The 27,424-nt window shown below is 32.4% G+C and overlaps 5 protein-coding genes and 1 pseudogene across 7 annotated transcripts; all 6 read right to left on the reverse strand.

Moving 5' to 3' along the window:
- Nucleotides 1-106: 106 nt before the first annotated feature.
- Nucleotides 107-1,008, reverse strand: LOC128391218 (uncharacterized). Its single transcript, XM_053351067.1, has one exon. The coding sequence runs from the start codon at nucleotides 986-988 to the stop codon at nucleotides 107-109; it is 882 nt and encodes a 293-aa protein (XP_053207042.1). The 5' UTR covers nucleotides 989-1,008.
- Nucleotides 1,009-1,081: 73 nt separating this feature from the next.
- LOC128391256 (uncharacterized) lies at nucleotides 1,082-2,010 on the reverse strand. The gene is made up of 2 exons (XM_053351109.1): nucleotides 1,834-2,010; nucleotides 1,082-1,700 (listed from the first exon to the last, which is right to left on the reverse strand). Exons 1-2 carry the CDS (start codon nucleotides 1,916-1,918, stop codon nucleotides 1,261-1,263), a joined length of 525 nt encoding a protein of 174 aa, XP_053207084.1. The 5' UTR covers nucleotides 1,919-2,010; the 3' UTR covers nucleotides 1,082-1,260.
- Nucleotides 2,011-4,894: 2,884 nt separating this feature from the next.
- LOC128391251 (uncharacterized) lies at nucleotides 4,895-7,264 on the reverse strand. Its single transcript, XM_053351104.1, has one exon. The coding sequence runs from the start codon at nucleotides 6,591-6,593 to the stop codon at nucleotides 5,298-5,300; it is 1,296 nt and encodes a 431-aa protein (XP_053207079.1). The 5' UTR covers nucleotides 6,594-7,264; the 3' UTR covers nucleotides 4,895-5,297.
- A 445-nt stretch (nucleotides 7,265-7,709) lies between these two features.
- On the reverse strand, nucleotides 7,710-10,456 carry LOC128391252 (uncharacterized). Of its 3 annotated transcripts, XM_053351105.1 has the most exons (3): nucleotides 10,270-10,456; nucleotides 10,088-10,216; nucleotides 7,710-9,279 (listed from the first exon to the last, which is right to left on the reverse strand). In XM_053351105.1, the coding sequence occupies exon 3, from the start codon at nucleotides 9,220-9,222 to the stop codon at nucleotides 7,966-7,968; it is 1,257 nt and encodes a 418-aa protein (XP_053207080.1). In that variant the 5' UTR covers nucleotides 9,223-9,279; nucleotides 10,088-10,216; nucleotides 10,270-10,456; the 3' UTR covers nucleotides 7,710-7,965. The 3 variants fall into 3 exon arrangements, with proteins under 3 accessions (XP_053207080.1, XP_053207081.1, XP_053207082.1); XM_053351106.1 differs by lacking the exons at nucleotides 10,088-10,216; nucleotides 10,270-10,456 and adding an exon at nucleotides 9,544-9,860; XM_053351107.1 differs by lacking the exons at nucleotides 10,088-10,216; nucleotides 10,270-10,456 and adding an exon at nucleotides 9,441-9,457.
- Nucleotides 10,457-11,551: 1,095 nt separating this feature from the next.
- On the reverse strand, nucleotides 11,552-18,046 carry LOC128391248 (plasma membrane calcium-transporting ATPase 2-like). The gene is made up of 13 exons (XM_053351099.1): nucleotides 17,800-18,046; nucleotides 17,534-17,728; nucleotides 17,350-17,469; nucleotides 17,161-17,274; nucleotides 14,785-15,042; nucleotides 14,594-14,719; nucleotides 14,334-14,539; nucleotides 14,027-14,269; nucleotides 12,878-13,954; nucleotides 12,596-12,809; nucleotides 12,238-12,449; nucleotides 11,780-12,049; nucleotides 11,552-11,712 (listed from the first exon to the last, which is right to left on the reverse strand). Exons 1-13 carry the CDS (start codon nucleotides 17,966-17,968, stop codon nucleotides 11,665-11,667), a joined length of 3,252 nt encoding a protein of 1,083 aa, XP_053207074.1. The 5' UTR covers nucleotides 17,969-18,046; the 3' UTR covers nucleotides 11,552-11,664.
- Nucleotides 18,047-19,104: 1,058 nt separating this feature from the next.
- LOC128391259 (plasma membrane calcium-transporting ATPase 1-like) lies at nucleotides 19,105-25,718 on the reverse strand (annotated as a pseudogene).
- Between the last annotated feature and the right edge of the window lie 1,706 nt (nucleotides 25,719-27,424).

Raw genomic sequence — 27,424 nt, forward strand, 5'->3', positions numbered from 1 at the left:
TCAACCATTGTCTTTGGGCTCCAGCCCTTTCGATGCGACGGCATTTTATCTGTGTATTCCCATTGTACTTTTGTGAGGTTAACCTTGAAATCTTCATCTCGTTGACCTACAACAATGAAGTTAGTATAAGAGAGTATGGATAAAGCCCAAAGCCCAACAAGTCTTGAGTTCCAGGCGTGGCAGTGCCGACGTCAACTTGACTTTTGTTTTTAGTGAAACAATAGCGAGAGTTGTATAATTTATGAAATAAATGCCGAAAAAGCCAAATGACATGAAAAGAATCACGAAGTCCACCATAGTAGGTTGAAAATATCTTACCATTGAAACGTCGATAGGACGAAGCATTTTGAGTGTCCGTTTGACGAGCAATTGAATTTTTTCTCATCGTCGTGTCCACTTCATGAAGAACAATTTTGTCACCAATCTTGACACCAATAATGTCCCAATCGTTCCACTTATCATAAGGTGAACTCATAATTGTGGTTAAAGAACGAATATCGGTGATAAAATCTGGCTCCAAATTAGAAAGAGTCTCGTCCAAAATAAAATCGATTCTGTTGTCCATATACCAACGAAGAATATGAAGATCGCTTGGACATCGAGACCAAACAGTTTTAGGGTCGAAATTTTGCAACAGGTTCAACTCATTTGGGCCTCTTGTTAAAAGGCTCAAGTATCGTAATTGTGATTTATCAGGTAGGTAAATCTCCTTGTTCAATTTTCTATCGATTCTCAGAGAAAAATAACCAATTCTTTGAGGTTTCATCAAACAAGTAGATCGCGAGTAAGTTTTATCAAGGTCAATATTCAACCGTCCGATTATTGGCACATCAGCGTATGGGTTTAATGTCGGAGTTGGTCTAGTTTCCTCTGTAGCTTGTACATTCTCGAATGAGACAATTGCTTGTCTTGGTACATCCGAAGGTTCGGAACAAACAAGACTAAAGCAAAAATAAGATTCGATTGAATCAATAATCAATTCTAGCATTTTAGATACTGGAAATTTGGTTAACATTTGTCGAAAAATTTTCAATTGATTAAGAGAAAAACAATTAAATTCAAAGTCATATGTCAATATTGATTAGATGCACGGAAATAATATCAATTTAATAAATTCAATAATCAAGATTAGTTGCAAACAATCAATACAATTTTGAATAAATGGATTAAAAATTTCATAAATTTGGGATCAAATCATACCTGTCGCAAATATAATCTTAACTTTCATCAACTCATAGGAGCTAGAAGATGATATTAATATTAATTATTGAATACAAAAGAATCTTCGGAGTTATCAAAAGTTAATTCGTAAATCTCATATCGAATCCCACAATTGTTATCCCTGAGTCGTGCTCCTTTAGCGTTTTCACATTCTGTCCAAATATTATCAACAAGATCGCGAATACAAGATTTACAACTATCGTGGCTCAGTCCATTCCAACACTTACCGATAGCCCAAGCGCTATCACCACCGATATTTGAATGTTCTAGAGTCTTAATTCCATTCAAAGGAATATTTGTCATGACTTTGTGAAGAGCTTCACCAACGGCGTCAGACGATGTACCGGAGGGCAATTTTGCTGGACTACAGCGTTTCTTTTTTCCACTTCTTTTTCTTCTGATCATTGGGTCCATTTTTCTATTAGATTCAGCTCTAATCGATCCACCTGAACTTATGGAGGTCCAAGTGTCTTCTAGAACTTTAGTTGATATTAGTAAACATAAAAATATAATGAAACTAAAATTCATTTTCTTCAATAAAAATTAATTCAGTAATTGACCAAAAAATAGATTTAAGTTATCAATTAACTGAACCAACTGATTAAAACTTACCAGCTGATACAAAGTAACCAAAGTTCATCGTTGCAAGCAAAACAATCACTGCGAGGATAAAGGTTGGATTGAAAACTTTTGCCATGGTCAAAATTGAGACTTTATTTAAAAACGGAAAAAAACTTTACCAACTTTAATTAAATTTTTTTTAACAAAGTAAATCAGTTATTCAAATGATTACTGATGACAATCAAAACTAATGGTTTAATCAGAACTGATTTGAGCTTAAATAGCTTCCTCGAAACTTGCTTGACTTGAAGTGTCTCAATCAATGGACATACAAGTTGATATTATAATAATAATAGTGGTGATGTCGATATCTTAGCTAATTAACTAATTATACATTCATTTATTTAAAAAGTTTCTAATTTTCTGTAATAAATTTTACTTGTCTTTTCAGCTAATTACCATCTCGAAACTGAATTATTAATCAGAAACGCTAACGTTTATTAGTAAACAAGTTGAATTGTCCAAGATCAAAACTATTAACATTGTTAGTTTGTAAATTTTCGTTGACAATAATAATTAATTAATTTGTTTCTTGCCCCACAAGAGATTGTCATTGATTATTATGCTAATTAAGTTACTCTGTTAATATTTTCAAGGCTTATATTGATCTTGAAGCTTATTATCTAACCTCTCTAATTATACTAAATTTATTAATCAAAAATCTAAAGTTTTCTAACAATCAAGCCAAATGTAAGCTCGAAATTTTGGCCATTACTTAGTTGTTTACCTAATATAATCTTGACACAAGTTCGACTTGAACAATTTTCAGCTATGGAAAAATGTCGCATATTGATTGTTCGATGGTTAATAGGATTGATTTTTAAACCGATTGATTCATTTTGAGTGAAAATTATATCAGACGTTTCAAGTTAATTCTGAAGCTTCAAATCTAACTGAGCATTCATGACAATTCTCATGATTGCTCACTGCTGCCATCTAAAGATGAAATTAGATAATCTGAAGCAAAAAATCCTCGATAGCTGAGTGATAATTATTAAGAACGAAAACTTTTTTACTTTTTATGGAAAATTTTGATGAATACAATCAAGAAAAATTAAGTTATCAGATTGAAGCTTAAGGTTACTCTTAGACACATTGTTGCCAAGAACAACTTGACCCCTAATTTTAATTACAATTAGAATTGAAAAAATTGGACGAAACGCAATCGGTGGTAAGTTCCGAAAAGTCATCGCTAAAACAGTCAAATAGAAAGACAAAGTTTCTAAACCAAATAAAACTTATCATTTAAATAGAAACTTTATTATTATTTGATTGAAAATTTGGCTCATTAATTAAAGAAAGGGAGTTACAGGGATGCCCTATGGGTATGCCCTATGGGTAGTGTATGAAAGTAAATTCGCATATTTTTCTAATTGAAAAAAAAAAATCTCAAAATCTTTTTTGGTCCTCTTGTAACAAGCTTTTACTTTCATACACTTCCCATAGGGCATCCCTGTAATTACATCACAAACGGTAACTCACGAGATATTGTAATCAAGATTATCCTAAGGACTCATCTTTGATGTTCAATTATAAATAAAATAAATATTATAATACATTACAGAGATTACTGGGATAGACAATTGGTCCCAGTTAAAGCGATTATTTTTATTGTTTGAAGTTTTCAAGTGGAGTTAAAATTGACAACTATCAAACTATCAGATGTAGATAATGAATGGATTGATGTCAAATTAGTTTTGTCTCTTTAACTTATCACGCTCTTTGCACCGGGATTCGCCTTGGTGATAAATAACGAATTGGAAGGTTAAGAGATTTTGATTGTTGACTTTTTTTCGACCAACTTAAAGATAATTTTGAATCAAGTGATCGTTTTTGTGGTAAGTCTTTAATTTTTCTTCGAGATTTGTAACACTTTGAACATGTAACACACGAATGGAAATGATAAACTAAAAATTTAGATACTTTTGGAATATGGATCAGAATTGAGAAACCAAACCAAGTACCGAGCACGGAACCAATTTGGACGAAAAGATCGATCCAAGTCATTTTCGGTGTATAAGCAATAATAATTGACGGTTCTTTGGTTTGGTCCATAACTAGTGTACTAAAGTTTCCACTTATTGAGACTAGAGAACGACCTTGAGTAAATATCGCAGTTCGTGAGCAATCAGATTGAGCATTAAGACGAAAACAGTCATCGACAATTGAATTCGTGAGTCGTCAATAAGTAACATTTCCATTCGATCAAAAGCTCAACAATTAATAAAATAATCACGATTGACAATTTATTATGACTTTATGAAAGCCTTTTCTGTCTTGTTCTTTTTCTTATCAACTTTTCAGATGATTTGTTCGCCCTTCCGAATGATCATGGGTCACTTTGTATCAACTCATTAGAATTTCTTATGCATGGATCAGCTAAAAACGACAAGTGAACCACAAAGTGCCATTAAAAGCGCGTTTGTCTAGCGATTTCCAAGTAAAGTAAAGGGGAATCACATTTCCTTCAATTACTTTCACTCATAATACCAATTAAGGTTTTCTAATGATAACTAATTGTGATTAATTAGAAAAACAATTATAAAATCTCGTGAGAAATGTTAACCTTACATGGTAGTTTGATTGATCAAGATAAATCAGTGAATAGGAAGTTAATTAGCTATTATAAAATAAGCAGCGGAAGATTGGATAATCTGAGTCATTATTATTATATAAAAAATTAACTAAATCAGATGATCTTTATGATTAACTGTATTAGTTTGCACTTTAATCATTAATTTAATTATTGTCTAGATGATTAATTGTTTGCTATTCAAATTACATATCAGATCAACTGATATCGCTAATTAAATTGTTCAATCAAACTCAAAATTAGGATAAAGATGATAATGAAGACCTTATGATCAGAGGATTAAAAGATGATTAATCTAAAAAATCAAATCATGAGGATTATCTGCTTGTTAGTTATCAATTTGATCAACTTGTACAATAATTAAATGAGTTTCTTGACTTTTCATTTCTTAATCCAGTCAATTGAATGATAAAAGAGTTAATTTATCGGTTGTTGATTAAATTGAGAAAATATCGATGGTTTCATGTTGAAAATTTGTATTAATTTATTAACCTCAAATTGGATATTGATTGATAATTGGATAGAACAATTAATTTGTGTCTATTACAAAATAGGAATATGATCTGAATAGCAGATATCGAACCAAGGTCGATCAGAGTAATACAATTATTAAACTAGTGGCAAAATCGGTTGAACATTTTAACGCCTTTGAACGGAAAATTAAATCGTTGAATATATTGATTTTAATAACTTGGCTTTGGCCTTCGCACTAGCATTCACATCATTAATACAAAGTATCGACATTCATAATAACATTATAATAATCATTCAACTGATGTCTCCACAATCAATTTCTTACAACGGCTAGGCGGCTTGACTTTTATATTTTGTACTTCGACCTGCTCTCCTGATTCCTTGGGCACTAAAAATTAACGTACCAATCAGGTATAAATTTGGTAAATGGCTCATCTAATTGTTGACAAACAATTGGATTTCCATGAGAATGGTTGAAACGATAAACTATATTAGACTCGATTATCTGAGTCTTGATGAAATCCATCGTTGATAGAAGACAATCAACCATTGTCTTTGGACTCCAGCCCTTTCGATGCGACGGCATTTTATCTGTGTATTCCCATTGTACTTTTGTGAGGTTAACCTTGAAATCTTCATCTCGTTGACCTACAACAGTAAAATTAGTATTAGAGAGTATGGACCGAGCCCATAGACCAACAAGCCTCGAGTGCCAGGCCCTAGAAGCATATCGAGTTTTTATCTCGACGAATTCCATGTCATTTATGGCGGCATCTAATTGACTTTTGTTTTTAGCGCAACAATAGCGCGAGTTGTATAAAATATTATGTTGACCTACCTTGGTCACTAAAACGCCATGGAAAGAGTCACGAAGTCCACCGTAGTAGGTTGAACATTTCTTTCCATCGAAACGTCGAGTGACCAACGATTCAAATTTATATCCTGCATAAGACGAAGCATTTTGAGTGTCCGTTTGACGAGCAATTGAATTTTTTCTCATCGTCGTGTCCACTTCATGAAGAATAATTTTGTCACCGATCTTGACACCAATAATGTCCCAATCGTTCCACTTATCATAAGGTGAACTCATAATCGTTGTTAAGGAACGAATATCGGTGATAAAATCTGGCTCGAAATTAGAAAGAGTCTCGTCCAAAATAAAATCGATTTTATTGTCCATATACCAGCGAAGAATATGAAGATCGCTTGGACATCGAGACCAAACAGTTTTAGGGTCGAAATTTTGCAACAAGTTCAACTCCTTTGGGCCTCTTGTTAAAAGGCTCAAGTATCGTAATTGTGATTTATCAGGTAGGTAAATCTCCTTGTTCAATTTTCTATCGATTCTCAGAGAAAAATAACCAATTCTTTGAGGTTTCATCAAACAAGTAGATCGCGAGTAAGTTTTATCAAGGTCAATATTCAACCGTCCGATTATTGGCACATCAGCGTATGGGTTTAATGTCGGAGTTGGTCTAGTTTCCTCTGTAGCTTGTACATTCTCGAATGAGACAATTGCTTGTCTTGGTACATCCGAAGGTTCGGAACAAACAAGACTAAAGCAAAAATAAGATTCGATTGAATCAACAATCAATTGAGATGATTCACCATCGTTCCAACCAAAAGGCAATGAAACTCGATGATAAAGTTCAGTAGTTATCGGAGGTAAGTCCAGAATAGTCATAGCTGAAAACAATCAAATAAAAAGACAAACAAAAGACAAACAAAAACTTAAATAGAAACTTTAATCTGATGTATGAACTTGAACAGTTAACTGATGACTGATTAAAAAAAGTTACGCTCACTAATTAAAGAAAGGGAGTTAATTACATCACAACAACTCACGAGTTACAGTGAACGAGATTATTACGATGACTCACGTGATGTTGCATTATTAATAAATCAGATGCACTAATCAGTAGATGAACAATTAAATCAAATGAGATTTAAACAGATACAAATTAATCGGGATACTTTTATGTTGGCTGGGTTTGAATACCAACAAGGATTAGACTATTTAAAAAGCACCAATGACTTAAGATCCCAGACAAAAGGTTCCAGTTAAAGGGATTAATTTTAGTTTTGGAAAGTTTTAAACCTTTAAATTGGGATTAAAATTGGCAATTAGTAGAAATAAATGATGAGGATTATTATCAATGATGTAAAACATAATTAAGATACTAAATTGATTAGCAATGAAAATACAAAGAAACAAAAAGAAGGCAAATTTACAGTTATCATTGCATCATTTTCTTGCTCAGAGTCAGAACTTTCTGAGCATGAATCATGGGGAACCTTGAATTTCCCTGAATAATTTCCCGCTTCAAACCAAATTGTTTTCTCTTTGTAAAAATCAACCTGAGACTAAAACTCGATTGAGCGAAATTAATATTCAGTCAATTCAAGTTGGAAAATTTTCTATTATTCCTGCAAAAGGTTGAATACAAAAAATCACACGTGCATTGTTGACATTTTTTACCGCCCTTAGACTTTTGCTTTTACCTTTACAGGTAGTATTCACTTAACCTTGCATGTGTAGTCCGACGATCGAAAGTATTTGTCCAACTTTTTTCGGAACAAAACTTGGCATCAAGGTAATATTGTTGATCGATGAAAATTTGATGAAGACTTTATGATTATGAATTTCAAAATATCAAATCATGAAGATTATCTGCTTGTTAGTTATCAATTTGATTAACTTGCACAATAATTAAATGAGTTTCTTAACTTTTCATTTCTTAATCCAGTCAATTGAAGGATAAAAGAGTTAATTTATCGGTTGTTGATTAAATTGAGAAAATATCGATGGTTTCATATTGAAATTTGTATTAATTTATTGACCTCAAATTGGGTATTGGTTGATAACTGGACAGAGCAATTAAATTGCATCTGTTACAAAATAATAATATGATCTGAATAGCAGATATCAAACAAGGGTCGATCAGAGTGTTGTAAATACTAATGGTAAAATCTGATGATCATCTTCAAGCCTTAAGATCTCCTTCCATCAGCTGATCAATTTGAACTTGTCTGCGACTCTGCTGATACCTTCGGTACTAACAATCAACGTACCAATCAGGTATGAATTTAGTAAATGGCTCATCTAATTGTTGACAAACAATTGGATTTCCATGAGAATGGTTGAAACGATAAACAATATTAGACTCGATTATCTGAGACTTGATAAAATCCATCGTTGATAAAAGACATTCAACCATTGTCTTTGGGCTCCAGTGATTGCGAGCTGAAGGCATTTTATCTGTGTAATACCATTTCACTTTCGCAAGGTCAACCTTGAAATCCTCATCTCGTTGACCAACAATAGTAAAGTCAGTATTGGCGAGAATGGATCGAGCCCAAAGTCCAACAAGCCTCGAGTGCCAGGCCCTAGAACCATATTGAGTTTTTATCTCAACAAATTCCATGTCATTTAAGGCGGCATCTAATTGACTTTTGTTTTTAGCGCAACAATAGCGCGAGTTGTATAAAATATTATGTTGACCTACCTTGGTCACTAAAACGCCATGAAAAGAGTCACGAAGTCCACCGTAGTAGGTTGAACATTTCTTTCCATCGAAACGTCGAGTGACCAATGATTCAAATTTATATCCTGCATAAGAAGAAGCATTTTGAGTGTCCGTTTGACGAGCAATGTAATTTTTTCTCATCGTCGTGTCCACTTCATGAAGAATAATTTTGTCACCGATCTTGACACCAATAATGTCCCAATCGTTCCACTTATCATAAGGTGAACTCATAATCGTTGTTAAAGAACGGATATCGGTGATGAAATTTGGCTCCAAATTAGAAAGAGTTTCGTCCAAAATAAAATCGATTTTATTGTCCATATACCAACGAAGAATATGAAGGTCACTTGGACATCGAGACCAAACGGTTTTAGGGTCGAAATACTTCAACAAGTTCAAACGATTTGAGCCTCTTTTTAAAAGGCTCAAGTATCGTAATTGAGATTTATCGGGTAAGTAAATCTCCTTGTTCAATTCCTTGTCGATTCTTAAAGAGAAATATCCAATTCTTTTAGGTTTCATCAAGCAAGTTGACCGAGAAAAGGTTCTATCCAGATCAATGTTCAACCTTCCGGCTATTGGCACATCAGCATATGGATGCAAAGTCGGAGTTGGTCGAGTTTCCTCAGTAGATCGAACACGACTGGCTGAGATAATTCTTGGTCTAGGCCAATTCGAGGGTCCGGAACAAATGATACTTAAGCAAAAAAGGTTCATCAGAATCATTGCTATCAGACGAACTTTGGTCACTATCGAGAGGCGAAGAAATTGGTGAGGCCAGTCCATCCTCACGTCGATGATAAAGTTCACTTGTAATCGGAGGTAAATCCAGAATAGTCATCGCTGAAAACAATCAAATAAAAAACCAAAGAATCAAAATTAAATAAAACTTAACATTTAAATAGAGACTGAATGTCTGAACAGTTAACTGATGACTGATCAAAAAGTTGAGCTCACTAATTAAAGAAAGGGAGTTAATTACATCATAATAAACAGTAGCTCACGAGATACAGTGAACAAGATTATCAAAATGACTCACGTGATTTTCAATTAATAAATCATATGTACTAATCAGAAGATAAACAATTAAATTACACGTGTACTTACATAGAGAGGTAAAGACAAAAGAATCGGAAAGAAATAGACTTTCGATTCTTGATAATCACCAATATTCAGACAGAATCGAATTAAACTGATTTAAATCAAACTGACCAAAAATCTAATTGAATCAGTAGATGAACATGAGATGAGAAAAGGAGATTTAAACAGGTAATTCTTAATTGAAATTCAGAATTATTTAGAAACAATTAAGATACTAAATTGATTAGCAATGAAAATACAAAGAAACAAAAAGGAGGCAAATTTACAGTTATCTTTACATCATTTTCTTGCTCAGAGTCAGAACTTTCTGAGCATGAATCGTGGGGAACCTTGAATTTCCTGAATAATTTCCCGCTCCAAACCAAATTGATTTCTCTTTGTTAAAATCAACCTTTAAAGTAAACTAAACATCAATGTATCGATTCAAATCGATTTGCTTTAGCAATGACACAAAAAGGCTCGAATGAGATGAGCATCAACTTCAATTGTCCAATTCGCGGTCGTTTTTTTGAGCCTGAATATAGTTTTTCTAACGATCTTTTCGTCTTACCTTTAAATTCCAAAAGTACGATCCTCAGGTCCAAATGAACGTTCTATGTAAACGAACGGAGCAGCAGCTAAGGCCAAAAGTTTATCCTCTAAGGACTTTTTTGTTTCTCCGTAATTTTTTTCCTTCGTACTTTAATATTACAGAATAACTTATGAATAATAAAAACAAAATTATCCACTTACATTGATTCAAATTAAATAATCACTTCACAATTTTATAGTTATAGCTAATCACTTGAAACAAAATCTTGAAAAACTTTCATGATTAAACTCGAACCTCAGCACGTTCAAGTTGAAAATGAAGCAGAAAACTAAGAACCTGAGTTTATATTTAGATCGAAGCTTATACAAGGGTACATGTGCCCTTGACTGAGACCAAGGTTTTACTAACTCTAGAAACGGAGCGAAAGTCCTTTTAATCAGTCAACTTGCTATTGACCATGAAAGTAGCAGATACTTGCTAAAGTAGTGGATTTATTGTCTTAAACCCTCCAGGCTTTGCTTAATCTATTGTTAACTTTCACAGTGACAACCCAACCTAATTCAAATCTAATAAATTTCATTTTAATCCTCGATGCGTGAGAATTGCAGTTGAACTCAGATAAAGTTTTAAGGTAATGGTAATTGGTTTGGAATAGGGCTGAACACTGTAATTATCGATTTCTTTTGTTAGTCCAAGTAACGAGTAATAAAAAAGAGAGAGTGATTAACTTCAAAAAGAGCATTCTGAGTATAAAACTCGTATTATGACCTAATATCAGATAAGGTTTCGCTTATTTATGGTCGTTATTTGTATCGAAAAGTCCGCAGGGTTCACCAAGTAAGATAATCTAATAACTATCATATAGTTGACGTGAGTTCAATCGTTAACAATTAAATAGCTGCGCCTCTCATTGTTGGTTTGTACTTACGAAAAATTCAAACGTAAATTTATTGATAACCAGAACTGAAAAATTAATAATTTTGATCATAAATAAGAATAAGTCAGGAATCAATAAATATTACAATTAGATAAAAATCTAAGCACTTATTAAGCAGCTTAAAAATCATTTAGCTAAACAACCTAATAGATAATTAACTCAAATTAGAGTTAATTGTTCAAATAAAATCTATTTTACATCACATTAGAGACTTTTATCGGAGTGAATGTTGTAAGTTTATGTAATTATTAGATCAATGAGATGATCTTTTTTAATGAGAATATTTTTTTACATATATAAGGAACGATTGATGCAAATTATCTCGATAACTATCGAAATGAGTTCTACAAAAATCTTCAAATTTAGACTTACTAATTTCATCACCATTTAGACTTTAATCCCGATATTATTCAATGCTAATTTTCGGTAGGACGATCAAAAAGTTATTGTTAATGGTTACGATTAAGAGCATCATACGAATACTGGTTTTATTAGTATTAATAGTTACTATTTAGATCGATTTTATTGATATATCGGTATTTTAATGCAAATAATGGTTGATTAATCCATTTTTCTGGTTTATATTAGTTCATTTTTTAATTAAAATGAGACTAAATTAAGAGTGTAAAGGTAGGATTTTTTGTCCATATAAAATGCATCATGTCCTCGAACCAACAGTTTCACGAAAAGCTTGAACAACTCGAATCTATGATTAGAAAATAGTCGAAATTAAAATTGAATCTTCTTATTTCAATGATATCATTTGCTTTTACCTGAGTTCTGATTCTTGAATATCCTCTAATCCAAAGGATTTTTCCTGATGGACCATTACCTTTGGAATAATCTGATTGATACTTAAGCAGGTCTATTTGAGGAGGCGTTGAACCAACAGTAAACTTTTTCGAGAGTGTGTTTTTCGGGATCGTTATTAAAATTTGATGCCAAATTAAGGCTGATAGTCCAAAAAATATTGACCAAATCCATTGGTCAAGCGTTAAAGGTACCACTTTAAATGCGATACCACCAAAGTTGATGATCAAGATCTGAAAAAAAGAGATAATCAATCTACAATACTTTCAATTCAATCCAACTCGAACAAGGAGATCAAGTTGTTGTTGAAAATAATAAGTTAATGAACCAAAATCAACCAATCTCTTTGTAGATTAATCATTGAATCATTTGCTATTAAGGAAAGTCTGGAAGATTAAGATTCCAGTATATTAATATTTACCTGAGTAATGAAAGTTCCGATTATAACTGATATGTAAATTTTGTTTGATAAAATAGATTCAAAAACGTTTCTTTCGTCATTAATTTTTCGAGCATTAATCTCGTTGCTGAGGGACATTAAAACCAATACGTTAAAAATAATAGTATAATGCTGAGTTGGTGGTGAGTTCAATGGCAAACGCATCCCCGAGTCGATATCGAAAAAAGTTGGACCTAAAACAAACGAAAATAACAAATTACTTCAGAATGGGCACAGGACAAAGATAATTCAACGGTAATCATTTGGTAATTTCTTCCAAATTCAAAAGAAATCAATAGCAAATCTATTGGAAATTGATACGAAAAATGAGCATTTTTACCATAAAATAACAGAGACAAAATTATGAAAGTTTGATAAAGAGCTTGTCCTAGAATGTTTCGAGCCATTCGTCGGGATATGATTGGTTTATTACGACCATAGGGTTTTCGAAGTAGCAGTTCTGGTGTTGGTTGTTCAGTAGCCAGTGCAAGACCTGCGAAAGTGTCCATTGCCAGATTGATCCAGAGCATTTGAACGGCTTGAAGAGGAGAATCCTGATAAAGGAAAGGAAAATGTTTTCATATCAAGATTTGAGTTAAATTCATGAAAATTTGTTAATTACTTCAACAGCACAAGCGCCAATGAACGCAACTAAACAGGCGATTATATTAATGGTCAATTGGAATTGTATAAACTTTGAAATGTTATCGTAAACATTTCGGCCCCAGGAAACAGCGGCAACAATTGAGGTGAAATTATCGTCAGTCAAAATAATATCAGAGGCTTCTTTAGCTACATCAGTTCCCGATATTCCCATAGCAAAACCGACATCCGCTTTTTTCAACGCGGGTCCATCATTTGTACCATCACCAGTGACCGCAACTATTTGACGAGTAGTATTGTGTAATTTTGATTCAATCATATGTTTAACCAAAATGTATTTATCCGACGGACTTGATCTTGCGAGAACTCGTAAATTAGGCCAAACAGTATCAAATAGCTTTTGGTCAACTTTACCGCTCGAATCACGAATAAGAGAGTTAAATTTTTTACCATCGAGAACAAGGAAATTCTCATTCGGTGTTATTATGCCACATTTAGTCGCTATCGAACGCGCTGTGTTGGGATTATCTCCTGTTACCATGCGAACTACAATTCCGGCCTTTTTACAGTTTCTGATTGCAGATGGAACTTCATCTCGAATAGGATCTTCGAGTCCAGTCATACAGATCATCGTTAAGCCTGAAAGTATAGTTTCTTCACTGTCCCAATCTGGTTCCTTGGTTATTTCAATTTCGTTGTCTCCTTTTGCCTTCCCATACACGTAGTCTTTGTAAGCGACTGTTATGGTTCGCAGGCCATTAAGTGCCATTGGCTCGATAATATCGACAATGAAACGAGACTTTTCCGACTGAGAAAAAGTTCTGATTGAGCCTGAGCTATCGAAAATGTAATCACATCTTTCTGTTATGATTTCACTTGCACCTTTGACATGAACTCGAAAACCTCGTTCGGTTTTAATTACTGTGCTCATTGATTTTCGTTTAGAATTAAAAGTGTAAACTTTGTACAAAGATTCTTCTGGAATTTGATTTCGAATATCTTGATAATCAGCACCAAGATTGAGAACTAAACCAAGTAGTCCACATTCGGTCTTATTCCCGACCTGACGTGCTAATGCTCCAGGTTTTTCAGGAGGCTTTGAGGAGAAGAGAAGAAAAGTTCAAATAAAATGATCGAAAACTCAACGCAATTCTGGTCCTATTCTTACCAAGATTTTCGAAGTGTAACCTGAATTGACTGATATACTTTCGACTATTAGTTTACCGACTTCATGAGGAAGGTCATCAATTCGAGGTATTTGGTGCCAAAGTTTTTCACAGATAAAAGCGGTGACCACCGTCATCCGGTTCGTTGTTAAAGTTCCAGTTTTATCTGAACAAATTGTCGTCGCATTTCCCATAGTCTCACAGGCATCCAAATGTCGCACTAAATTATTTACAAACATCATTTTCTAAGCAGAAATCAAATTAAATATCAGATAAAAAAGTTGAGAAAATGATCTTTGTTAGTATTACCTTAACAGAATAGGCTAGCGCTAAAGTGACCGCTAAGGGTAAACCTTCTGGGACAGCAACAACTAAGACCGTTATTCCGACCATAACAAACTTGACAATATATTGTAAATCTGTTGCAAATGACCAACTCCTGTTACCGATTGCAAACTCACTGATACAATATCGGACAATTAAGATAATCACCGTTACCGTAGCCATGGCAGAGCCTTAATTAAGAGTAAGTTAATTAGAAAAAATTTCATCTTCTAAAATCAACTTACCGATGTAAGTGATCTGAATGGCCAAACGAGTGATTTTCGCTTGTAATATTGACTTATTTGAACTTTTTTCTTCGGCCATTTCATTTTCTTCATCGTTAACATGATCGGCAGGCACTTCATTTGATTCTAAAATTAACCATAATTGGTATATTTTAATTTAGGCTCTATTATTAATTCATATGTATTGTTACCTTCATTCTGTTTTTTTATTAATTTTTTGTCTTTTTTTGCTGCTCCCAGTAGACTCATGATTATACCAGTTTGGGAATTGATTCCCACCGCGGTTACAACCATTTTCCCGCTTCCTTCCATAACATGGGTACCCGATAATAAGAACGGGTCGGTCTCTGGACTTTTAATTACATGATCAGATTCCCCAGTGATTGAACTCTCGTCGATTTTCAGATCATTACTTTGTATAACAATACCATCAGCAGGGATAAGATCACCTGAAGAAATTGAAATTATTTGAATACATGAATGAATTACTTATAAATTGTCATTCTTGAATTTAAATCATAAACCTGCACGACCCTGTAATTTATTATCCAGTAATTGGGACAAAGATAAATATTAATAGTGGGACAACAATTAAGCAACAATCAAATCTAATCGTGTTAATTACATTAGTAAATTGATAAAATGTCTTAATTGTTATAAAAAGAAACAATCAATTCCAATTTCAATATTTCAATTTAACTGTTTGGATATCAAGTTTATTATTATCAATGTTTTAATTATAATCACTGTGATTATCATTACTAGTGAGTAATTATTATTATACAAATTCAATGACTTTCCAATTTTATATTATAATATTTACATACGATCAACAATTTTGTATTTGGTGAACTAAATCTCTCTCATCTTCCTTATCTGAAGATGAGAAATAAAAAGCAAACCTTGAATATTTACAGTTAATCCTTATCTTCATCCTCATCCTCATCATCTTCATCTTGGTCTACATGTTAACCCATTTACGAGGTTCATTCATTTCCTGATTAAGATTCACAACTATTTTCACTTGATGATTTATTATATTGAAAATCAAATTGTTGTGTGTAATTTAAAGTATTAAATAATAGATCAAATTTAATTGTAATCCTAATTCATTGTTATAATTTAAGGATATCAACTGTTTGTTAATTTATTACTTTTAGTTAATTTGTTTTTGAAGGCAGAAAAAAAGTGTTCAATTTGATTAACTAAATCATGATTAACTTTTTGGTAAACAAATAATTACATTTAAATATAACTTTTCAACACTTGATTAGTGTTAGTTAATTATCATTACTTAATCATCATCATAAATATGAATAAGATAAGGTGGATTTTGGGTGGAAGATTAAAATTAAAACAAAATATTCATTGGCATTTAAATTTAATCAAAAAATCATTTACCATTGATTTTCCATAAAGAGCCGATTTTCATGAAGTTCTTGATTTAGAATCAATTTTCATGTAAAAATCTCCAGAGACAATATCTCTTCAATGGTAAATGATTTTTTGATTAAATTTAAATAAAATTTGAACTTGATCGTTTTAATTGTTCAAATTTATCCAATAGTAGCTCAGATATCCAATGAATATTTTGTTTTAATTTTAATCTTCGAAAGTTCAATATTCATCGAAAAAATGACCTCCGAATAAAAAAGATCGAAAAACAAAAATTCTATCACTTTAGATATAATTTAATTGTAATTAAACTAATCATCATAAAATGATCATTTATGTATCATGTTAAAGCTTATTATCTAACCTCTCTAATTATACTAAATTTATTAATCAAAAATCTAAAGTTTTTAACAATCAAGCCAAATGTAAGCTCGAAAAAATTTTGGCCATTACTTAGTTGTTTACCTAATAATTGGCTAGCACCGTGCAAGTGACCAGCTAATTTCTCCTTTTATCTTGATTACTTTGATGTGTCAAGGTAACTCACCTTCTTATAACATAGTCACCTTTCCATTACACATACAAAAATTATTTCATTACGCTCATTGAATGATTAAACTGCGATTAACTTGATTATCTTATCGAAAACGAAATGATTTTCAATATTATCAATTCACAGATTAATGATTGCATTGGTTATGTTCACGAGTGATTTAATTTCTGTTCCAAACTCAATTTCTGTGGCTGTATAAGTCTACTAGGCCAGAGACTAACTTGCGAAATCACTATTGAGCAACAATCCGATCCCCAACAATAACAAATGTAATTTAGATTATTGTTGCAATGGTTGATCAAATATTAAGAAGCTTCTTTAACTTTTTTAGGTTAATCATCATGTAATTAGGTTTCCTAAAGTAATTAACTTGTTGATCAACTTTAACTAATCTCAGGTATCATTATTATATTGTTAATCATTTTAGATTAAATTAATCACGCTAATTGTACTTTTAAACAAAAGGGTAATAAGTATTTGTCAATTTAACAATCAGCAACTCAATCAGATATTAACAGTTGTGATAATTGTTTTGAATTTGAAAAAAAGTTAGATGATAAATGATTTGTAAGAGCAGCTATTTGATTACTCAGTTAATTGGATAGTTTGAATTACTTACCATATTTTAATTGTATCACATCACCAACAACAATTTGATTGATCAAAGTTTGATTTACTTCACCAGCTCTAAGAACCGATATTTTACTTTCCTGATCAATACGTTCACGTAGACCTATTAAAATATTATTAATATCATAAAGTAATTAAAGATAATCTAATCAAGTGATTTACAAATCAATACACTTACCTCTAAATTGTTTCTCTTTAGAATAATCATTAAAAGCAGTAATTAAAACAACAATAACTACAGTGATTAAAATGGCGGTTCCTTCAATCCAATTTGCTGTTCCTTCATCAGAATGAGTTCCTGAAATCAACCATGTTAATCAATCGTTTAAATGATGATTAGTTGATTGTAACTAGTGATTTACCTTGAGATTGGTCTTGAGGAGTATAAACTGTAAGACCTAATGAGATTATCGCTGCCACTAATAAGATTAATAAAGTTGGTTCCTTTCCAGCAATTAAGACTAATTTTATGAATGTTTTCGGTGGTTTCTTGGGAATCTCATTGACACCGAATATTTTTTTTCTATTTTCAATATCAGACGGAGATCCGGATAATCCTAAAAGGAGAGAGAAAAGGAAATTCAATAAAACCATCAAAGTGAACACACATATGGATCCAAATACTCACCTTCATTTGGTGCTGTTCCAAGAGCGCGACATAGACCTTGAATTCCGCCAAATTTCCCGTTCAATCGGTCAAAAGCTTCATGCCCTCGAGTTTGCATGAGGTTTTTAAGCTCAGCAAGAGTAATATTGAAGATCGATCCATCGGAGATTATGTCAACCTTAGGAACCATGGTGTCAATCACTTTTGTCAATCAAGTCGCGGACAATCAAACAATCAACATAAAATGATTGAAAAAAAAACAACTTACAATTAAAATCACAACTTGACACTAAAGCCACAGGATTTGCACTGAGAAGCATTACTGTTACATTGTCACAAAATTGTTATTGAAAAGGAATAACTGATGATTAATAAATTGATTAATGATAATGAGTTGATTGAGAGAGATTTAAATTAAGTTGGGTTGTCACTGTAAAAGTTAACAATAGATTAAGCAAAGCCTGGAAGGTTTAAGACAATAAATCCACTACTTTATCAAGTATCTGCTACTTTCATGGTCAATAGCAAGTTGACTGAACAATTGACTGTCGCTCCGTTTCTAGTTTTAGTAGAACCTTGATCTCAGTCAAGGGAACCTGTACCCATGTACATGTATAAGCTTCGATCTAAATATAAACTCATGTACTAAGTTCAATTATTGTGCAAGTTAATCAAATTGATAACTAACAAGCAGATAATCCTCATGATTGGATTTTTCTAGATTAATCATCATTTAATGCTCTGATCATAAGGTCTTCATTATCAGCTTTATCATAATCTTAAGTTTGATTGAACAATTCAATTAGCGATATCAGTTGATCTTGAAGGTTGAATGTTTTATTTAGATCTATGTTCAAACTTCCGGCTATTGGTCTAGGCCAATTCGAGGGTCAGGAACAAATGATACTAAAAAAGATGAAAATCTAAGCACTTATTAAGCAGCTTAAAAATCATTTAGCTAAACAACCTAATAGATAATTAACTCAAATTAGAGTTAATTGTTCAAATAAAATCTATTTTACATCACATTAGAGACTTTTATCGGAGTGAATGTTGTAAGTTTATGTAATTATTAGATCAATGAGATGATCTTTTTTAATGAGAATATTTTTTTACATATATAAGGAACGATTGATGCAAATTATCTCGATAACTATCGAAATGAGTTCTACAAAAATCTTCAAATTTAGACTTACTAATTTCATCACCATTTAGACTTTAATCCCGATATTATTCAATGCTAATTTTCGGTAGGACGATCAAAAAGTTATTGTTAATGGTCACGATTAAGAGCATCATACGAATACTGGTTTTTATTAGTATTAATAGTTACTATTTAGATCGATTTTTATTGATATATCGGTATTTTTAATGCAAATAATGGTTGATTAATCCATTTTTCTGGTTTATATTAGTTCATTTTTTAATTAAAATGAGACTAAATTAAGAGTGTAAAGGTAGGATTTTTTGTCCATATAAAATGCATCATGTCCTCGAACCAACAGTTTCACGAAAAGCTTGAACAACTCGAATCTATGATTAGAAAATAGTCGAAATTAAAATTGAATCTTCTTATTTCAATGATATCATTTGCTTTTACCTGAGTTCTGATTCTTGAATATCCTCTAATCCAAAGGATTTTTCCTGATGGACCATTACCTTTGGAATAATCTGATTGATACTTAAGCAGGTCTATTTGAGGAGGCGTTGAACCAACAGTAAACTTTTTCGAGAGTGTGTTTTTCGGGATCGTTATTAAAATTTGATGCCAAATTAAGGCTGATAGTCCAAAAAATATTGACCAAATCCATTGGTCAAGCGTTAAAGGTACCACTTTAAATGCGATACCACCAAAGTTGATGATCAAGATCTGAAAAAAAGAGATGATTAATCTTCAATACAATCCAACTCAAACAAAGATCTCTTTGTTAGATTAACCATTGAATCATTTGCTATTAAGGAAAGTCTGGAAGATTAAGATTCCAGTATATTAATATTTACCTGAGTAATGAAAGTTCCGATTATAACTGATATGTAAATTTTGTTTGATAAAATAGATTCAAAAACGTTTCTTTCGTCATTAATTTTTCGAGCATTAATCTCGTTGCTGAGGGACATTAAAACCAATACGTTAAAAATAATAGTATAATGCTGAGTTGGTGGTGAGTTCAATGGCAAACGCATCCCCGAGTCGATATCGAAAAAAGTTGGACCTAAAACAAACGAAAAGAACAAATTACTTCAGAATTGGCACAGGACAAAGATAATTCAACGGTAATCATTTGGTAATTTCTTCCAAATTCAAAAGAAATCAATAGCAAATCTATTGGAAATTGATACGAAAAATGAGCATTTTTACCATAAAATAACAGAGACAAAATTATGAAAGTTTGATAAAGAGCTTGTCCTAGAATGTTTCGAGCCATTCGTCGGGATATGATTGGTTTATTACGACCATAGGGTTTCAAGTAGCAGTTCTGGTGTTGGTTGTTCAGCCAGTGCAAGACCTGCGAAAGTGTCCATTGCCAGATTGATCCAGAGCATTTGAACGGCTTGAAGAGGAGAACTGATAAAGGAAAGGAAAATGTCATATCAAGATTTGAGTTAAATTCATGAAAATTTGTTACTTCAGCACAAGCGCCAATGAACGCAACTAAACAGGCGATTATATTAATGGTCAATTGAATTAAATAAACTGAATACATTTACAAAAACAGCGGCAACGATTGAGGTGAAATTATCGTCAGTCAAAATAATATCAGAGGCTTCTTTAGCAACATCAGTTCCCGATATTCCCATAGCAAAACCGACGTCCGCTTTTTTCAACGCGGGTCCGTCATTTGTACCATCACCTGTGACCGCAACTATTTGACGAGTAGTATTATGTAATTTTGATTCAATCATATGTTTAACCAAAATGTATTTATCTGACGGACTTGATCTTGCGAGAACTCGTAAATTAGGCCAAACAGTGTCAAATAGCTTTTGGTCAACTTTACCGCTCGAATCACGAATAAGAGAGTTAAATTTTTTACCATCGAGAACGAGGAAATTTTCATTCGGTGTTATTATGCCACATTTAGTCGCTATCGAACGCGCTGTGTTGGGATTATCTCCTGTTACCATGCGAACTACAATTCCGGCCTTTTTACAGTTTCTGATTGCAGATGGAACTTCATCTCGAATAGGATCTTCGAGTCCAGTCATACAGATCATCGTTAAGCCTGAAAGTATAGTTTCTTCACTGTCCCAATCTGGTTCCTTGGTTATTTCAATTTCGTTGTCTCCTTTTGCCTTCCCATACACGTAGTCTTTGTAAGCGACTGTTATGGTTCGCAGGCCATTGCCGGCTCGATAATATCGACAATGAAACGAGACTTTTCCGACTGAGAAAAGTTCTGATTGAGCCTGAGCTATCGAAAATGTAATCACATCTTCTGTTATGATTTCACTTGCACCTTTGACATGAACTCGAAAACCTCGTTCGGTTTTAATTACTGTGCTCATTGATTTTCGTTTAGAATTAAAAGTGTAAACTTTGTACAAAGATTCTTCTGGAATTTGATTTCGAATATCCTGATAATCAGCACCAAGATTGAGAACTAAACCAAGTAGTCCACATTCGGTCTTATTCCCGACCTGACGTGCTAATGCTCCAGGTTTTTCAGGAGGCTTTGAGGAGAAAAGAAGAAAAGTTCAAATAAAATGATCGAAAACTCAACGCAATTCTGGTCCTATTTTACCAAGATTTTCGAAGTGTAACCTGAATTGACTGATATACTTTCGACTATTAGTTTACCGACTTCATGAGGCAGTTCTTCAATTCGAGGTATTTGATGCCAAAGTTTTTCACAGATAAAAGCGGTGACCACCGTCATCCGGTTCGTTGTTAAAGTTCCAGTTTTATCTGAACAAATTGTCGTCGCATTTCCCATAGTCTCACAGGCATCCAAATGTCGCACTAAATTATTTACAAACATCATTTTCTAAGCAGAAATCAAATTAAATATCAGATAAAAAAGTTGAAAAATGATCTTTGTTAGTATTACCTTAACAGAATAGGCTAGCGCTAAAGTGACCGCTAAGGGTAAACCTTCTGGGACAGCAACTAAGACCGTTATTCCGACCATAACAAACTTGACATATATAAATCTGTTGCAAATGACCAACTCCTGTTACCGATTGCAAACTCACTGATACAATATCGGACAATTAAGATAATCACCGTTACCGTAGCCATCGCAGAGCCTTAATTAAGAGTAAGTTAATTAGAAAACATTTCATCTTCTAAGATCAACTTACCGATGTAAGTGATCTGAATGGCCAAACGAGTGATTTTCGCTTGTAATATTGACTTATTTGAACTTTTTTCTTCGGCCATTTCATTTTCTTCATCATTTACGTGATCGGCAGGCGCTTCATTTGATTCTAAAATTAACCATGATTGGTATATTTTAATTTAGGCTCTATTATTAATTCATATATATTGTTACCTTCATTCTGTTTTTTGATTAATTTTTTATCTTTTTTTGCTGCTCCCAGTAGACTCATGATTATACCAGTTTGGGAATTGATCCCCACCGCAGTTACAACCATTTTCCCGCTTCCTTCCATAACATGAGTTCCCGATAATAAGAAAGGGTCGGTCTCTGGACTTTTAATTACATGATCAGATTCCCCAGTGATTGAACTCTCGTCGATTTTCAGATCATTACTTTGTATAACAATACCATCAGCAGGGATAAGATCACCTGAAGAAATTGAAATTATTTGATTACTTATAAATTGTCATTCTTGAATTTAAATCAAAAATAGTAATTGGGACAAAGATAAATATTAATAGTGGGGCAACAATTAAGTAACAATCAAATCTAATCGTGTTAATTACATTAGTAAATTGATAAAATGTCTTAATTGTTATAAAAAGAAACAATCAATTCCAATTTCAGTATTTCAATTTAACTGTTTGGATATCAAGTTAATTATTATCAATGTTTTAATTATAATCACTGTGATTATCATTACTAGTGAGTAATTATTATTATACAAATTTATAAATTAATCAGAAATTAATTGTTTACTCAAATGACAAAACATACAAAAAGTGTAACATTGATTTATGAGGTTTCATTGACTTTCCAATGTTATACATGTCCAATGTATTATTATAATATTTACATACGATCAACAATTTTGTATTTGGTGAACTAAATCTCTCTCATCTTCCTTATCCTTCATCTTCATAAAGATTTTCCATAAAGAGTTGATTTTCATGAAGTTCTTGATTTAGAATCAATTTTCATGTAAAAATCTCGATAGACAATGTCTCTTCAATGGTAAATGATTTTTTGATTAAATTTAAATAAAATTTGAACTTGATCGTTTTAATTGTTCAAATTTATCCAATAGTAGCTCAGATATCCAATGAATAATTGAATATTTTGTTTTAATTTTAATCTTCAAAAGTTCAATATTCATCGAAAAAATGACCTCCGAATAAAAAAGATCGAAAAACAAAAATTCTATTACTTTAGATATAATTTCATTGTAATTAAACTAATCATCATAAAATTATTATTTATGTATCATGTTAAAGCTTATTATCTAACCTCTCTAATTATACTAAATTTATTAATCAAAAATCTAAAGTTTTTTAACAATCAAGCGAAATGTAAGCTCGAAAAAATTTTGGCCATTACTTAGTTGTTTACAGTGTTTTCCATTTGAATTCACCTTCTTTTGCTATTGAAAAAATATGATTTGCAAAAGAATTGACATCCCTTGGGAGATTAAGAGATTAGCCTTTCAACTTTCGCATTCGAGTTAACATGTTTCTCATTTCGGAAAACGAGGTTTGCAGTCGAAATGACTTTTCCTCGTTTTGTCTTTGTAGAGCTCAAGTTAAAATTAATTTTTTTACAGTAAATTTCAGTTTTTCTAATAAATCTTAATTAATTAAATCATAAGAACTGAATTCCAATAATTATTTCAAATTTTTTGCATAAAAACTGAAATTTACTATAAAAAATTAATAAACTGAGCTCTAAAACAAAACGAGGAAAGTCATTTCGACCAAACCTCGTTTTCAGAAATGAGAAATGTTAACTGCGAGATGAAAGGTTATCTTTGACCTAGGGATGTTAATTCTTCTGCAAATCATGTTTTTTCATAAGCAAAAGAAGGTGAATTCAAATGGAAAACACTGTACCTAATAATTGGCTAGCACCGTGCAAGTGACCAGCTAATTTCTCCTTTGTATCTTGATTACTTTGATGTGTCAAGGTAACTCACCTTCTTATAACATAGTCACCTTGCCATTACACATACAAAAATTATTTCATTTTGCTCATTGAATGATTAAACTGCGATTAACTTGATTATCTTATCGAAAACCCAATGATTTTCAATATTATCAATTTCTGTGGCTGTATAAGTCTACTAGGCCAGAGACTAACTTACAAGATCACTATTGAGCAACAATCCGATCCCCAACAATAACAAATGTAATTTAGATTATTGTTGCAATGGTTGATCAAATATTAAGAAGCTTCTTTAACTTTTTTAGGTTAATCATCATGTAATTAGGTTTCCTAAAGTAATTAACTTGTTGATCAACTTTAACTAATCTCAGGTATCATTATTATATTGTTAATCATTTTAGATTAAATTAATCAGACTAATTGTACTTTTAAACAAAAGGGTAACAAGTATTTGTTTTTGATTAATTTAACAATCAGCAACTCAATCAGATATTAACAGTTGTGATAATTGTTTTGAATTAGAAAAAAAAATTAGATGATAAATGATTTCAAAGATCAGCTATTTGATTACTCAGTTAATTGGATAGTTTGAATTACTTACCATATTTTAATTGTATCACATCACCAACAACAATTTGATTGATCAAAGTTTGATTTACTTCACCAGCTCTAAGAACTGATATTTTACTTTCCTGATCAATACGTTCACGTAGACCTAAAATATTATTAATATCATAAAGTAATTAAAGATAATCTAATCAAGTGATTTACAAATCAATACACTTACCTCTAAATTGTTTCTCTTTAGAATAATCATTGAAAGCAGTAATTAAAACAACAATAACTACAGTGATTAAAATGGCGGTTCCTTCAATCCAATTTGCTGTTCCTTCATCAGAATGAGTTCCTGAAATCAATCATGTTAATCAATCGTTTAAATGATGATTAGTTGATTGTAACTAGTGATTTACCTTGAGATTGGTCTTGAGGAGTATAAACTGTAAGACCTAATGAGATTATCGCTGCCACTAATAAGATTAATAAAGTTGGTTCCTTTCCAGCAATAAAGACTAATTTTATGAATGTTTTCGGTGGTTTCTTGGGAATCTCATTGACACCGAATATTTTTTTTCTATTTTCAATATCAGACGGAGATCCGGATAATCCTAAAAGGAGAGAGAAAAGGAAATTCAATAAAACCATCAAAGTGAACACACACATGGATCCAAATACTCACCTTCATTTGGTGCTGTTCCAAGAGCGCGACATAGACCTTGAATTCCGCCAAATTTCCCGTTCAATCGGTCAAAAGCTTCATGTCCTCGAGTTTGCATGAGGTTTTTAAGCTCAGCAAGAGTAATATTGAAGATCGATCCATCGGAGATTATGTCAACCTTTGGAACCATGGTGTCAATCACTTTTGTCAATCAAGTCTCGGACAATCAAACAATCAACATAAAATGATTGAATAAAAACAACTTACAATTAAAATCACAACTTGACACTAAAGCCACAGGATTAACACTGAGCAGCATTACTGTTATATTAATAGTATTAAGAGATTATCTTTTAATCTGTACATTGTTTTTTTCTTTCATTTATTGTTCAGCTAATCACAAGCCGATTAACTGTAATACACTGTAATTCATTCAGCTGATTACTTTTAGTGTTAACTTTAAGGTGACCGTGAGACGTGATGACAAAAGTACCTTTGGTTAAGAGATATTTTATTATCATTTATTGATTAAGTACTTTGACTAAGACTAGCTAAGCACTCATCTCTCTCATTCTAATCATAATGATGAGTAAATCAACGAAAAAGTATAACCATCATTTATAACCAGATGATATTTAATCGTTATCAACCATTGATAAGATATTAATAGTTATTAGCAAACTTATCAGAAACAATTCTGGTTTTCACTCAGTAACGATTCAGAGTTTTATTTATTACAGTCTTCAACCTTTGATTAGAACCTTTTTCACACGAACACGATGATGAGTAACATTCATATTGATCGTTATTGAGCTTTTAATTGCATGAGAACTTATCAACAACCAGCAATTTGAATGGACATTTCAACAATTATATCTAATTAACTGTTTTCTTATTAGTATAACCTTTCATTACTTGATTTCTTTAGTTTTACCAATATGTCAATTAGATCAAATTTTGGTCCATCATCAATATTGCCATTGGTGAAATTGTTCACACTGATTCTAATCGTTCATTGTTGTTTCATGATTTTCTGGTTAACTTGATTGTTTCAAAATGGGTAAAAAGATTAAATCTAAGGCCGAAGATCAATGTGTTCATCGATTAGCTGTGATTCTTTATGATTTTTTTCAATTTCTTTGTGCTCTCGGTTTTCTGGTCCAATTTTCGTACGTGATGATCCGTTATTTTGACTTTGACTATTTGACCATCGCTCATTTCTTTGTCCCAGAAGAGACGAAACTTCCTGACGTTTTCCTTTGTGCTGATTTCTTGTCATTTCTCAACTACACCCTTCTCTTTCAGCGATACCCTCAGTTGATCGGTGCTCTTGGTTTATCGAGAAATCAAATATTAGGACGACCGATAAAAGATGAAATTTTGAGTCGAATGACCGGAGAAGATGCTTCTTATTTGATTAGTAGTTTTCTGACACTTCGTCAAGTAACTGAGTGTTTTTTCCCATCGGATGTCATCTTTGGTACTTTGGATATAAGAAGTAATTTCGAGAGAAATTTCCATGATCTTTGTGACCTCAAACTCTACTATCGAAAGTTTTTCGTCTGTTTTGTATTTAGTTGCTCTCAAAATGGTTCGATATTTACAAGTATTGACGATTTCTACAGAGATCCAATTCCAGAAGAGTTGTTTCTTCTTCGACTTCGACAATCTGTTTTCGCTTCAACCGATTTCCTTTTCATCGGAGCAACTGAACATTTAACTCTTCCCTTCAGCCCATCATGTAAAATGGATGTTCAAATAGTCGGAAATTATCCAAGAGCTTTTCGATACCATTTAAAAACTGTCCAATTGAAACTTCTCCCTCCACCATATGAGACTTCATGTAGAGATTATTCTGACATTCAAACTAATTTCACTTCGAGAGATAGTATTATCGACAGTTGTTTAACCCAAAGGTCTATAATTGCGTCTGGATGTCCACACCCGTTGTCTCTTCAATCCTCTACATGGAATTCACGATTCGCTACTGAGTGTTATCGGTCAAAGTCTGGAAATGTTACTTATCGACGACTCATGAATTCAATTGTCGATGATTGTTTTCGTCTTAATGCTCAACCCGATTGCTCACGAACTACAATATTTACTCAAGGTCGTTCTCCAGTCTCGATAAGTGGAAATTTTAGTACACTAGTAATGGACGAAACCAAAG

Source organism: Panonychus citri, unplaced genomic scaffold, assembly GCF_014898815.1.
Source record: "Panonychus citri isolate SS breed McGregor unplaced genomic scaffold, ASM1489881v1 Contig00134, whole genome shotgun sequence".
In the NCBI taxonomy this organism is placed as follows: Eukaryota; Metazoa; Arthropoda; class Arachnida; order Trombidiformes; family Tetranychidae; genus Panonychus; species Panonychus citri.

What these genes read in the sequence shown, in the direction of transcription:
- LOC128391218 (XM_053351067.1), bottom strand. Translation starts at nt 988, where the DNA reads ATGCTAGAATTGATTATTGATTCAATCGAATCTTATTTTTGCTTTAGT.
- LOC128391256 (XM_053351109.1), bottom strand. Translation starts at nt 1,918, where the DNA reads ATGGCAAAAGTTTTCAATCCAACCTTTATCCTCGCAGTGATTGTTTTG. An exon ending in TGGTTACTTTGTATCAGCTG is followed by an intron (nt 1,701 to 1,833) that starts GTAAGTTTTAAT and finishes TATCAACTAAAG; the next exon opens with TTCTAGAAGACACTTGGACC.
- LOC128391251 (XM_053351104.1), bottom strand. Translation starts at nt 6,593, where the DNA reads ATGACTATTCTGGACTTACCTCCGATAACTACTGAACTTTATCATCGA.
- LOC128391252 (XM_053351105.1), bottom strand. Translation starts at nt 9,222, where the DNA reads ATGGACTGGCCTCACCAATTTCTTCGCCTCTCGATAGTGACCAAAGTT.
- LOC128391248 (XM_053351099.1), bottom strand. Translation starts at nt 17,968, where the DNA reads ATGGTTCCTAAGGTTGACATAATCTCCGATGGATCGATCTTCAATATT. An exon ending in TGGAACAGCACCAAATGAAG is followed by an intron (nt 17,729 to 17,799) that starts GTGAGTATTTGG and finishes CTCTCCTTTTAG; the next exon opens with GATTATCCGGATCTCCGTCT. An exon ending in TTGGCGCTTGTGCTGTTGAA is followed by an intron (nt 12,810 to 12,877) that starts GTAATTAACAAA and finishes TTCCTTTATCAG; the next exon opens with GATTCTCCTCTTCAAGCCGT.